The 14594-nt window shown below is 41.8% G+C and overlaps 1 protein-coding gene across 2 annotated transcripts in view; it reads right to left on the bottom strand.

Moving 5' to 3' along the window:
• Nucleotides 1–14319, bottom strand: part of ACO1 (aconitase 1) — a 36667-nt gene extending 22348 nt beyond the window's left edge. The window contains exons 1-3 of one of the 2 annotated variants that reach the window (XM_085042696.1): nt 14159–14319; nt 2198–2319; nt 269–437 (exon numbers count right to left, since the gene is read on the bottom strand). In XM_085042696.1, the coding sequence (XP_084898822.1) occupies nt 269–437; nt 2198–2294 (266 nt within the window). In that variant the 5' untranslated portion in view covers nt 2295–2319; nt 14159–14319. Of the gene's footprint in view, nt 1–268; nt 438–2197; nt 2320–13620; nt 13919–14158 lie in introns of those variants that run through there. The other variant, XM_085042697.1, reaches the window with a different exon arrangement.
• Between the last annotated feature and the right edge of the window lie 275 nt (nt 14320–14594).

Genomic DNA, 14594 nt, shown 5'->3' with positions numbered 1-14594 from the left:
TGCAATTTATCAATCTCATTTTCTTCCTGCTTTGAAGTTTTGTAAAGATATTTACTTCACCATCCCAGAAGAGTTTCTTTCAATGCTCTTATCCTGAGTGTCTGCCTCTTCAAGTGTAGTCTGTAGCATGACATCCAGGAAAGTTGAAAAAGGCTTTTCCAAATATCTCACTGCTATTCTTCCCCTCAGCTCACCCCTCTACCCCAAGCTGAGCATTGCTGCACTCTCAAAAGCCCCACTTCCTTGCTTTGGAGAGCATCAGACTCACGTGAAGTCTTGCAGAATAACTCTTGCAGGCTTAAATGGCACTTCAACATTCTTGTGTTGCATCACTTTCCAGTTGAGAATATTCTCAACATCTCCTTTCTTCACTAGGAACTCATCACAGTTACGGATCGCTGCTTCCAGAAGGACTCGAATGGAAAATGGCAGGCGAGCTGCACGGGTAAGAGGCAAGGAACAAACTCAGTTTTTACCTTAGGACATATGTCAGCAAATGCACAGTTCCATGCCTGGGGCAGACAGGTCCTCAAGTTCTGCCCCCATATTCTCACAAAGCTTTAGCCCAAATTATCAAAGCCCCTTTTCCAGCCTTCAGCTTTGCAAGGACATCAGGACTAACTGACCTGCTCCACTCATTGATGCTTTGAGCATATTTATTATCTTAGCTTCTGTGAGACAGTAGACATCTTTGCTGAGGGACTTTTCCACAGCTTTTCCATCCTCCACAGCAAGGCTACCCTGAAGACATGCTGTGCTCACCTTATTTTCCTGCAGTTTGCTCTCCCTCGTCACTGAACACAGACATATCAATGCTCTACAAAAACACAGTTTTCTACCTGACATGTTGGAAAGCACAGCTTTAGTGGTTTATGCAGTCTCTTCATCTCAAGAGATGGAAAATGAAACTGCATGAAAGTTAGACTGTGCATCTATAAATCTTCTTTTACTTCAAATTAGAACTATTTCTGGAAGACGACACAAAATACTATTGGAGCAGTCCTGACGGCTCTACTACAAGCCATGTGCGTGAAGAGAAAACCCAAACATGTTTCAGTCCTTCCTCCTCTGGTCCACTGTAATAATTGTTTGACTGCCTCTCAGAGTATTTATATTTCAAAATCTTTTGAGAAGTTTGTTCTACACAAAGCTGGCTCCCAAGATACAAAAGTCCCAACCACAGAGAGACCTCATTACTGTTATTGTAAAAAAACCCCATCTATTATTCAGGACACAGTAATTCAAAATCATTTGGGTTGGTTATTGGTAGGTGTTTTGTTTTGGGGGTTTTTGTTTGTTTGAAAATTTTGGCGGTTATTGTTACTGTTGTTGTTTTGGGTTTTTTTAAAATTTTCTCCTGTCCTTCACTGCTAAGCAATTCCCTTTTTCTGCTGGATAGTGAGAATTGCATCCTTTTTTTCTTCAAAGAATCTGGAGGTTATCACTCTCGGAATACTGGAATGGATCAACTGGTAACACTGTATGTATATTTGTCTATTCCTTCAGACTCATCTCTGCTTTTCACACACCAAATCTGACATTATTTGACTTCTCACTTATGCGAGTCTGTAATGGATATGTGTTGCCGACATTCAGAGAAAATGTTCTTCCTCTTGTTCCCTGAATTCTCCTCAACCACCGATTTCCATTTTGGAACACCAAAACCACCCACCACAGACAACTCAAAGCTATAGATACTCACTTTCTAAGTCAATGGCACAGACACAAAGATTTTTACTGGTACCACTGAAAGATTTGGGAAACCTTAGTCAGAGGAACTAAAGAAAAAGCCTCCTCAGAAAGGATTCTCTAGCCACTACTACTTTTAAAGCTGAAAAATCTTCCTGATTGGTTCAGTCATACATATCAGTGTTAGATCCTTTCCAGCCTTTCAAGACAGCTTAACAGTATATAAGAAAACTTGTGCTCTTAGTTTTGCCTAGCTGTCCTCATTCCCTCAGGGAAAACAAGACTGCTATGTGCACAGTACATTGAGAAAATACTACTGTGATCTTGCCAATATTTCTGTAGTTCTAAATTTCAAGAATTAAATTTTGCAAAAATTTGGTTCTCGAGATTCCCCTTTTGAATTCACAGTTCTCTCCAGAAACCAAGTATCATCTAATGCGGCAAATTCTGTTCAGGTTCTTCGGTTCACTAGTGTTAACAAAATGCTTCCCTTATGTTGTCCACATACCATATCTCACATCTTCCAATTTGGTCAGATTAAAAAACTTCTTCAGAGGCTGTTTCGGGTCCAGTGGCTCCACAATCCGTACAAAAGGGTTGCTCATGGTTGTTGAAGACCCTTAAGTGTCCCTAAAACAAAAGAAAAATCAAAGACATTTTCATGACGTCTGTCCTGCATACAAAATACATGTCCCACCGTATACAATGTATCTGTCCCACACACAAAGGCCTGTACCAGAGGAAAAGGTACTGTCAGTCATTCCCTTTCCACTACAAATCTACTTGTAACACATCCTCTGAGATAAAAGGTCTGAAGGAAGGTAAGAGTATTGTGAAAAATCTGGATACACCACATGGTTTAGAATCATACAATCCAAAAGTTGGAAACAAGCTCTAAGATCGTTGAGTCCAACTGTATCCACCACTAAACCATGTCCCCAAGTGCTACATCCACACACACACCTTTTAATGATAAATCCATCACTTCCCTGGGCAGCCTACCACAATGACTGGAATAAATTTTTCCTCATATCAAATACAAACTTCCCCTGGTGCAACTTGAGAAACATGTCCTCTCATCCTGTCTCTAGCTGCCTGGGAGAAGAGACTGACCCTGACCCCACGTCGCAATACCCTCCCTTCAGGGAGTTGCAGAGAGCAACAAGGTCTCCCCTGAGCCTCCTTTTCTCCAGTCTAAACAACCCCACTCCTCACAGACCCTGTGCTCCATCCCCTTCACCATCTTTGTAGCCCTTCTCTGGACACCATTTTTGGAAGAAAGTATAATGTCCTCATTATCCTCTTTTTTACGCTGTTTCTAGACAGCCATTTGTGCCTCTGTGATTCACAAACCACCAAGACAACATAGTCCCATTTCTCAAGTGTTGTGGTTTAGCCCCAGACATAACCTAAGCACCCCACAGCCACTCCCTCACTCCTTTCTGGTGGGATCACAAAGAGAATCAGATGAACAAAATTGCAAAAAATCATGGGTTGAGACAGGGACGATTTGATAGGTAGAACAAAACTGGACCTGCAAGCAAAGCAAAATGAGAAATTTATCAACCTCTTCCATGGGCAGGCAGGTGTTCAAGCATCTCCAGGACAGCAGGGCCCCATCACGCCTCACGGTGACTTGGCAAGACAAACACCGTAACTCTAAACATCTCCCTCTTCCTTCTTCTCACAGCTCCATATGCTGAGCATGATGCCATATGCTCTGGGATATCCCTTGGGTCAGCTGCGGTCAGCTGTCCCAGCTGTGTCCCCTCCCAGCCCCTTGTGCACCCCCAGCCTCCTCGCTGGTGGGGTGGGTGAGGAGCAGCAAAAGCCTTGGCACTGTGTAAGCCCTGCTCAGCAGTAACAAAAACATCCCTGTGTTATCAACCCTGTTTCCAGCAAAAACCAAAAACATAGCTCCTAACTAGCTATTAGGGAGAAAATTAACTGTATCCCAGCCAAAACCAGAGTGGCATTGACCTAAAGCTAAAGAGACAGACATTTGCATTCAAAACTAAAAACAATTAAATCAAACCAGGAAACACGATCGTTTTAAGACAGAAAGTATTACAGACTAAGATTACAAACACTATCGGAGACAAAAGGAACCCTCCTGATTTCAGAAAGATTTGTTAGGGTCAACCACCAAAAAGAAAATTTATGTAGACTCTATTGTAAACATAATTTTAGTTGGAAAATTATAGTTCTTTTTTTATTGTTGCTTACTGATTATTATTACTGGATTTTGTGGCTTAATGGTTTACTGGATGAAGCATTCCTCTGGGGCATAGGACTTTAAGGGGTTCACTTTTACAAGTTAAAATACCCCAAGATATTCCCCATATCAAGGCCAACTAGCAGAGAGGGGCCTAAATTCACTATAGAAGTATCTCTTAATCTCCAGAAAAGGTTTACTGCATGCAAACTACCTAATGGAACACCTCCCAGAACATGTTGAAGACCTGAACTCTGCCCAGGTCTCTTCTTGAAGCATTGGCTTAGGCCAACACGTGCCAAGGATCAAGCTAACAATTTAATAGTAAGAATAATTCTCTTGCAGTGCCTGGCAACATGCCCAGTCATGACTGAAATTTTTTTAGAAGAGAGATAATCACAGGCCTGATTTCCAGATCTGTTGATGTTTTCCCAGACTACTGTTCCTGTCTTCATTCAAGTAACATTATCTTCTATTGCCCCAATTTTTCAAACAAGAAAACTCACAACAAGGCATGAGATATGCACAATAGGCCTTGGAGACTGATGCAAAGGGATGCACAAAATCCAGTAGTTGTTAAAAACAGACAAAGGAAGGCCAAAGAATTAATTAATTTATCTCATCTGCCAGTTTCATTGAATGTTCAGAAACTATTACCATGTGGAATACATTTATGGGTGATTTTTCAGGTATTCCAGTATTTTTGAAATTCGAAACTCTTGTATTTTGAAAACAACCAACGAGAGATAGCAGAAATAGTGACAAAAGAAGGTCCAGGACGTAAAGCAGCAAGATAACGTAAAAGAAAGAAAAATTTCCAGAATTCTTTCACAGTGAACAATAGATGTTTCTAGATAAAAAGCTGAATGCCCAGGGAAGCTGGAAGGCTGGCAAATGAACAGACTGCAAACACATACACAAGCTCAAATGTATCACCTCTCACATTCCCATCTACAAGTTATTTTCTGAAACTCCTCTTCCCAGCTTTGCAGATACTCATCCTGCATACAAGCCCCTAAAGTTTTAGGCGTCATCATCTTTAAACAGCATGAACTACTAGCTATTCCTCCAACCAAACTCTGAGCTTCTAAGACCGAGTGTGATCAAAATTAATTTCTTCCTTTCTCTTCTTGCCAGCTACCCTCCTGTTGAGATTTACTTTTTTTGCATTCCAATATGAGAACTTTGTTTTATGAATATTTATTTCTCATGGGAAAGTCCAAGAGTAGCTGTAGATAGAAAATATTTGGATATCCCCTGACAGATAAAGCAGATCATTAATTTGATATGACCATGAGTCCACTGTACTCAGTTCACATATTCTCATCCAAGTATAAATTGCAGCTCTAACATTTTCCATCCAAGTCCATGTCTTGACAAATCATAGCACAAATTCAAGATGTTATGACACATTATCTACATGTAAAGTAATGTTAACATTACTTTACCAGACATCACCCTCTACCCTGTACAAAGCTTTTTTAGTTCACAGTATGAGATACTTCAGTACTAATCTCTCATCAGTGAATTACACAAAGAAGACAAACTGTGGGCTGACCAAGGCCTAATCACAAGTTCTTTTCATCTGCCCAATCACACTGATATGAACAACTCTGTTTCAAGTCTGGAAGTCATGCAGAAATACCTAAAAAGAAGTAAAATATCTAGAAATAATACCAGCTAGCAGCATTGCTGTAGCAAATTTTACAGAGTCGGGGAAGTCTCAGCCATACCAACTACTAATTCCACACAGTAAATTATAAACTGAGTGGCCACAGCACAGAACTCAAACTAATGATTCGCCAAAAAGATACCTGGGGGTAATACTCTGCACACGGAGTATACCAAAATTTTTTAAGTAATCATTGCAAGAGATACAGGTTAACTTTTTTATTAACTTGATACAGATTAACTTGTGATTGCAGCACAGAGTATTTATTCATGTTTTGCAGGCACAGATATGTAAATACGCATAGGCTAGCACATGGGTGAGCAGACATCTGTCTGCCTGGGACTGGTGCAGCGCGCAGGGTCACACACATTGACCATGGCCAGTGCATGACCACATCAATACTGCTCAGACATACAAAAACAAGCACTTGATCTTCTGCCCAACAACCTTAAAACTGGTTGTGTGGAGGTTGCATAAGAAATTGGGGATTATTCAAACCTGAAGATGCAGAATAGGATTTTCACATTGCGGCCCGCAGGAAGACAGAACCTCATTTAAGAGGTTCCTAATGATAAAAGCCACCTACACAAACAGTGCTCATCCTGACCTTGGAAAAGAGTAGCAATTCTAGCCCAAGCTATTTCCCCTTTCCAGTTATGCAGACACATGTTCTTTAGTGTTTGTGCAATTCTGCAAACACTGCACACAGCCCTAGGACTCCAGTGGTTTCAGCTGATTAAAATCTATAAAAACAGTTCAACTGGGTAATAATAATAAAACAATTAAAAAACAAAAAAAAGGCATCACATTACTGACACAGAGTCACAGAATACTATGAGTTGGAAGAGACCCACAAGGTCACCGAGTCCAAGTCCAAGTGAATGGCCCATATGAGGCTCTAATCCACAGCCTTGGCATTATTAGCACTATGCTCTGACCAACTGAGCTAATCTCAGAGTACTGGAACCTTCTCAAAGGGTTGCATGACTAGCATGATGTGAACCAAACAGCTTTATTTTAGCCCTTCCTGTGCCTACTATTAAAATTTTGAGAACACCCACAATATGACCCACACTAGTGCTGATCATCTTTAAATCTGAGCTCCCTAACTATCAATATTGTTTTCCACTCACCTCATTACACCAATGCAGTAGCCACCACACTCAATCTCTTGTTAGAATGCACCTCAATTCACCCAGACTGCACATCAGCTCACCACAAGAAAGTCTGATTGCTGGTTTTTGTCTCTCTCCGAGAGAAGCAGAAGTGCAGAAAGATTGTAACCATGAATACCAGAGGGCCAAATTTATTTGGATAAGGCCATAACTTCCAAAATAAAAAAAAAAAGGAAGCTGTTTTTTGCCAATGCAACATCTTGCCCTCTAGAGCAGAGAATGAACCCTTGGCCACAACAGCTGACTCTTGCTGTTTGTATCTCTACACAGAATGCAGGACAGTTCAAATTTCTCTGGAAACACAAGTTTTACATTGTGACACTCTAAAAAAGCTTTTGAACAAACAAAATCTTAGTACAACAATACTCCTCACTTCATCTATATTGAATGTGCCAGCTAACTCAGCTTTAACCATGAGACCTCAGATGTTTACTAGCACCAGAAGATCACCGCAAAGATGCCTACGGGCTGCACTGTCTGTGGGGATCTCTGTGGTGTCCTGAAGGCCACACCATTTGATGATCATGACATAAGAAACATGCACGAGTCCAAGGGGACAGAAGGAAAAAGGTATCTGTCCATCCTCTTTCCTTGTCTTCTATTATTAGTTAATCAACTTCATCAGATACGTTCAAAGAATATTAAAGTCTCATGTGGATCTCCACAAAAAGGATTTAAGTAAGTAACTTAAAATCTTTTCTTTTTTGAAGAAAAGAACATTCACAGGAGACTTCCAATATATGTTGTGTGTGTGCTTTCAAATCTTCAGCTCTTTTAATTTTTCTGAGTATCTATCATAAACACAGTACTAGTCACATCACAACAACATTGATTGGAAAATGACTTTGTTTTAAAGCACATTCTTGATTGACAGTGACTCCTTGACTCTAATTCAGATCCCTTTAAAAGCAGTTGTGTAATCTGGAACAATGACAACAAATAAATTTTACTAAAATTAATGGAATTGAGAAAACATCATAATATATCCTGTAATTTTGCACTTGCAGAAATTATCTCATGAAGGTCATAGAGAGGGAAAAATGTGTTTAGCCTCTCATCATATCTGAGGAAAAGTCTGAAAACTGTTTTAGACATCACATTATAACATACTATTCTACTGTCTTTAGAGTTGAAGGTGAAACTGAATACAGCTAGTCAGACTAAAAGCAGCAATTTCTTTCATGTCACAAAAAAAAAAGATTATTTTTTAAAAAAACACAGCTGCACTTACACTCATTCATTGTAACTAAATTCATACTATCAACAATATTTATTGGTTTGGGTTTTTTTAGGCATGTCAGAGTATCCCACCCATCTCTCACCATCCAGAAAAAGAGAAAACTGTAGCATACAGTCCTCTCCTGCTAAAATACATGCTGACAGTAAATCATGCTCTTTCTGTAGTGCATGACAGAAATATTTACAAAAGACTCATGATTAGTTATAATCACATTTATTATAGAAGTGCCTGAGGACAAACCAAGGACACAGACTATTTTGTTTGACCTGCAGAATGGAAAAAAGGACAGAAAAAGGCTCTGGATGAGATAACTTCTCTCTAAGCTTCAGGCCATAATGTCAGAACAGAACAGCCATAGTTATTAAGCTCTTTAGTACAGACATATATTTAATCTCACTTAGAGAAAGGGAACATGCTTCCACAATTGCTTTTTCTATTTTGTCTCTGTTTCCTAGTTCCTATCTTTCCAATTATGAAAGAGTGCCTACATTATTAATGGTAAGAGGTTAATTTTAGACATCTCTTCTAAACTAAAAAAACTAAACACCTAGTATCTTAACTAATACAGATTTCAAGTAGTAAATGCTCTTTTTCCTGAAATGTGGGTAAATTCTTGGCCAGCACTGGAAAGCACATACTCAGCAAAGAAACAGTTTAATTTGAACATTTTACCAGACTCTAGACATGCTAAATAAGATTACACTCAGGCAAAGCAAAGATGCTATTTTATCAGTCATCAAAAAAAAAAAAAAGGGGGGATGGCTCAGACTGGCTGATACTTGCAGGAAATCTGTAAAGAAATGACAAAGTATCATGTTTCTGCCACGAAACTTCTAATCAAAAACTGGGAAAAGAAGAGGTGATCTGGCAGGACCATCACAATAAAAGTCCTTGCCTGGTGATAAGGCAGGACATAGGCAACATTCATGGCCTCGCTTGAAAAACACAGTTTCCATCCATGCTGAATCTGATCTTACCACTTTCCATTGCATTTATCACTCCTGCTCCCACAACTTACTTCCCTTGGCTTTGTCCACTCACATGACTACATTTGTATGTATCTGTACCTAGCTGCCAAACTTGCAACAAGCACTTCCAAATAGCAAAAGCAAGCAACTTAAAAGATCTAAAGGGAACTGGAGCAGAGAGTAGCAGGCTACTGAGTTATAAATTCTTTATCACAATATTGAGCATGCACTTTGGGACGTTACTAGCAGTTACATATAGCTGGACAGCACTTCTTTAATTAAGGGCTATTGCTCTATTTCCCTCAGCCTGTAAAATATACATAGCTATTCTCATGGTTTCACATTCTAGTCAGCAGTGGGCCTCCACTGGAAACGCTGACGACTACTTCCAGTTTATCTAAGTTATAGATGGCATAGCCATGAACAAAGATCTCTAAGCAGGTCCAGCATGTAGGAACTTCCATCATATTGAAATTGCAGCATGCTCTGTGCACACCTACCCTGCCTGAAAACCAAGGAAGAAGAATATCCATGTTAATCATGTTGACAGAAGCCTGCATTTTTAATATGGAAAGGCAACCTCTCCGGTATTAGTCAGCTGTTTAAAGTAGTAGAAGTTCAGTAAGTAAATCCATGTATAATTCAAGTCAGTTTGGAAAGAAAATCCTAATAAATACATTTCTCTGGCAGAATTTTTTTTTAGTTTAAATATCCAAGTTGCCTAAGAAAAATGTTTTGTTACCTTGGATAAATGGATGGATAGATAGTGATGACCAGACACACAACAACACAACAACAAAAAACCCCACCCACCCACCAAAAAATGGCAAAAATCCAAGCAATCAAACAAAAAGCCAAAAAAACCCTCAAGCCCACACAGGCCCCCAGCATTTGGATTGACTTCAACACCAGAACTAGAACAAGCAGAGTCTTGTTTCATAAAAACATAAAATGCTATAATTACTTCTGGATGTACAAAGACCAGATGAGTGCAATTACTGTTGCAACGAACATAGGTTTCTTGTTTTGATTAAGAGAAGCTCTTGTTATTTAACACTTAGTCTACCTGTGGCAGATAAGGCCATTATATAAAAAAATATACACTGTTGCACTCGTCACAGAGAGGAGATCTCAGTGGTTAAAGAGACTGGAAAAAGAATTTTTATGTTTCTTCATCACACAGAAAAGTCCATCATTACACATAGATCCTTAAAGAGAAGTCCACTAACAATTTGATGACTGAGCAACTATTCTGATGGTATAAACTACACCATTATTCTACACTGGAAGAAAATGCAGTAATATAAAAGGGAGGCTTTTTTAAACTATCTCTAGGCAAAGTTTTAGGGAACCCATTTCAAATTTAAAGCTCAAGAGGAACACTGTACTGGAACAAACAGAGTGTTGGATTGCAGATTTTCCTGCTTTCTCTGGATGGCTGAAACTTTTGACTGCAACACAAAAATACTTGTTTATTCAGATCCATAATGTGCTACACTTCCAAAGCACTGAACAGGTTGCCAATTGCATATTCCTAGAATCTGTGTATTTGACAGGCTGTCATAAATATTCTATTTCACTTTGTTAGCAGTGCTGTATTGGACATATTGGAAATAAGAGTTTAGTTCAGAGATCAAGTATGTGAAATCAAACATTTAGGTCTTAAAGTAACTCCACCTCCAGGTGAACTGGCAGTTTAGATGCATGCCCAGTTCCAAGATGCAGAGACTAAACTCCCTCAAGTCATCCTTCCAGAAAGCTAAATGCTACCTCCTCCCTCACTCCAACACAGTTACTGTGCACTTACAGCTTAGAGGGACAGTCAAAACACTTCTCCTGCATAGATCTCACCTGCTTTTGGTAGCCCAGGCAAGCACACATATGTAATGTGCTCTCATGTGCTCTCAGACAGCCTCTGAAATGCGACCTAGTCCTAACAAAATCCAGATAATAATTAAGCAGGTGTAAGTGTTTTAAGGAAATGCTTTGTCAGCACACTCACCACTGAGTGTACCAGTTAAAAACAGAGATAGATTTTCCTTTTTGCTACAGGAAAACGAGCAGTGTTATGCCTGAGAATAAAGGGAAGCTTATCTGGAGACTACCAAGCACTGAAAAATGAAGCCTTGCAATTTTTTTCCCACCTCCTTAAAGAGCAACTCTGAACTTTAACCTACTTCCTACCTCTGTACAAACTTGCTGCTCTTTTACCCTATGTTAGTACTCTTAGACTGTTCATTAACAAATATGTAGCTTGGACCAGTTTTAACAAAGAACTAGCTTTCAGTGTTTGTTAGAAAAAAACTAAAACCAACATGTAAGTGCTGCAAGAAGTGTGGAATACAGAGAGTGCTCTAAGAGTGCACAAATATTTGGTCTGAAATTTGTCTTCAATTTCAGAAGGCAGAATTAAAAGACATCTCAGTATTGGTCTGTTAGTTTCCAAAGACTCCTGTGAAGGGTGAAGAAATGCAGCAGAGGTGCATGGGAACAGCAAACAAAATGAGAGTATTGTGAATCAGCTCTGTACTCATGCCATTACCATTATACCAGCTCTATAAAACTGCTCTCTCTGCAGCTCTAAAACTCCTTTTCTGCAACTTGAAATATGAACTGCGTCAGAGCTACCAGAGATATGTAGGTGCAAGGATTCCTTTCAGGGTGAAGAACTGATGAGAGGATTACCACTGCTGTAAATAATCTGGCACTGTCAGGGGAAAGTCCTAACTTTTCACACCATTTCAAGACAAATCCTGAACTTGTGGTCTGGAAATAAAAATAATTTTCTCTCACCAAAAAAACTGCTGCCTACAATCGCAGCAGCTATTCAACTATTCATGTAGATGAATCCAGCTTTCAAACACCCACGGCATCAGTCTCTAAGCAGAACAAGTGTGTGTCTGATATAATTCCATTAACTCAAACGAGCTGTTAGCAGAGTTTAGTGGCCAAACTCCATGGGAAGGCAAATTAAGTTTCACTAAAGATTTTTACATCAACTTTTTCATAACAGTTTTCACACAAAAAAGGAAGGGGGAAAAAAAGCCCAAACAACCAAAATTAAGACACTCTTTCACAAGCATCTGGAGCCCTGACCCTAGAACTGTGTGATGTCCCAATTCTTCCAAGGAAGTGCCAAATACCCAGAGGAAATCTTCTGAATTCATCAATCCCTAAGGCAGTACTGAAGCCAAAAACCCTGAAAAAATTTATCTCCTTTTCACACAAACAGAGCAGACTGGAAATTAAGACTCCTCTCTACCTTCCTTATATTTCAAGAATAAAAAGGGACTACTCTTCAATTCATATCTTTCTGCTTAGCTTAAGTGGATTGCTCCTCCAGCTCTTAACATGGTAAAATCCTGCAGTGAGACTGTATGCTGGAAAACACTAGCAAAAGAGATTTGGCCCATTTCTTACAACTCAAAAATTATTCCTCTAATTTTCTGCATTTTTGTTTTGGCTCTTGCACCATTACTATAAAAACTTCACCAAATAGTATCAAAGTTTGAGTGTATCATCCACTGGCCAAAGACTACCAGAGAGAAAGAAAAGTGCTAAATTACAAATTTGATATGACAAAAACAGGTAGTCTGAAAGCCCTACGGTGTTTTCAATTCAGCAACAGTCTGCATGACATACTCTGTAAAGCACCGTTAAGTGATGAGACTTCTTCATACATGGAAAGCTTCTTCAGGAATCTCCTCTGTTTTATAAAGTCTGAGATTAGTAAAGCGCTGAGAATTTTCCTAATAACTCCTACACACACCACAGATCCTGGAAGGCACAAGACTCAGCTGCACTTCCTACTCTGTGCCCATTACACTCCTCATACTTTCTTTGAAGCAGTAACAATCCCCAGAAGTTTATTAGGACATTCTGATGAAGTACAATTGCTTTTAAGCAAAGCATTACTAAATAAACATTCCAGTGTTAATATTTCTCTAGGGTGGTCTTCCTTTACTTCGGTTTTGTGGATTGATAAAGCCAGTCTGAACAATAGCAACAGCACTGAGTGCTCAGAGATATTAATTCAATTTCAATTGTTTGGAGAGAGAATCCTCTGTTTTAGACCAAGTTTCCTGCTGATACTAAAAAACACTAAAGTCCAGACTTCTCTGTCTTCCCCTTCATCCCCCTCCCCCCACCTTCACCAGCTTTAGAGCTGGAAATCAAATATCAAAGTACAACCTTCAGTTAAAAAATAAATGGGAACTGTGGTGGTGTTATGAAACATAGAAACGTGCTGAACATGAACAGGGACAGATCCAAACATATACCTGTTTCAGATACTGAAACTGAACATCTCCACAGCCAGTCCTAAGTAAAATTAGGTTAGAAGGCAAACACCTGCATTACGACCTCCACGACTGTTACACAGCACCTGCACCTGCCGTCGGTGCCATGAACGTGAAACAGATCTTGTCACCCAAAATTATTAAAACCTGACACTCTATAGGCATCACCTTCCAATTATTTTCTTCATCCTTTCCCTATCCCACTTGTGTTGCAGACCTACTGAGGTTTTTTGCAACACAGAGGAGTCGATGTGTGCTTGATACGTACACTTTACAGCTTCCTCTACTATTTAGATACTACCGAAACAGCAACAGACAAAGCCCGAGCCGTTCCAGTAAGAAAATTTAACGTGAAAGCTTCACCTAGATGAGGACAGCGCAGCACAACGCTTACACGCCCGCTTTTCTCCTCGAGCTAAATCGATTGCCCTTTCTCCGCTCCGCAAAGGCCGCCCCCTGTCCCCGCGGTGAACCGGCCCCGAGCCGGCTGCTGGACAGACCCGATTTCGCTAGCCGGGCCCGCAGCCGCGGCGGGGGCCGCACAGCCCGCCGCTGCTTCTGCCGCCGCTGCTGCGAGATGGTGCCTCGCAGGGGCTGCTCCGCCAGAGCCGCCTTCCCTCATCAGCATCCAAATACCCTTTCCAGCCCCCACCGTGGGGGCCGAGGCCGACAGACGGCAGGATCCCCCGTCCCGCCGCCGGGCCCTGCCAGCCGCCGGTCCCCGCCCTCCGCCCGGGCCCGCTCCCGTCCCGGCTGTGCCCCGAGGGGCGCCCCTCCACCCCTCCACCCTTCCCCGCGGCCGCCGGCAATGGGCACGCCGCGGCCGGGGAAGCGGCTCGCCAGGCGCCCGAGCCACCGGCGCCGGGCGGGAGGGAAGTGGGGCGGCGGGGGCCACACTCACCGCGGACCGAGGAGCACACACCGCCGCCGCCGCTCGCCGTCAGGGGCCGCCGGGCGCAGGGAGAGGGAAGGGGCGGTGGCGGGCGGGCTCCTCCCCGCGCCCCAAGGCCGGAGCGGCGGCGGGATGGCCGCCAGCCGCCCGAGAGGGAGGCGGGAAGCGACGGGCGAGAAGCGACAGGCGAGAAGCGAAGGAGGGAGGACGAGCGAGCGGTGGCCAGCCGGGCAGCGGGGGCGCGGGGCGGTCGGGCTTCCCCTTCCTGTCCACAGCCCTGGCCCCGTAGAGAGCCGCTGCTTTCCTCGGCCAGCCCCTTTCCCTGGATGTGGGAGGAGGAGAGGGAGCGCTGTGAGTGTGGAGGGGTGGGTAGGATGGTGGTACCGAGGTCAAGGCCAGATATGCTGCTGGCAGAGCCATGGGAGAGACGGGCACTGTGATATGG

The sequence above is a fragment of the Lichenostomus cassidix genome, chromosome Z, assembly GCF_008360975.1.
Source record: "Lichenostomus cassidix isolate B80296 chromosome Z, HeHo_3.0, whole genome shotgun sequence".
Taxonomy (NCBI): Eukaryota; Metazoa; Chordata; class Aves; order Passeriformes; family Meliphagidae; genus Lichenostomus; species Lichenostomus cassidix.
The sequence above is the reverse complement of the archived record's forward strand: the minus strand, read 5'-3'. Positions and strand labels throughout refer to the sequence as shown.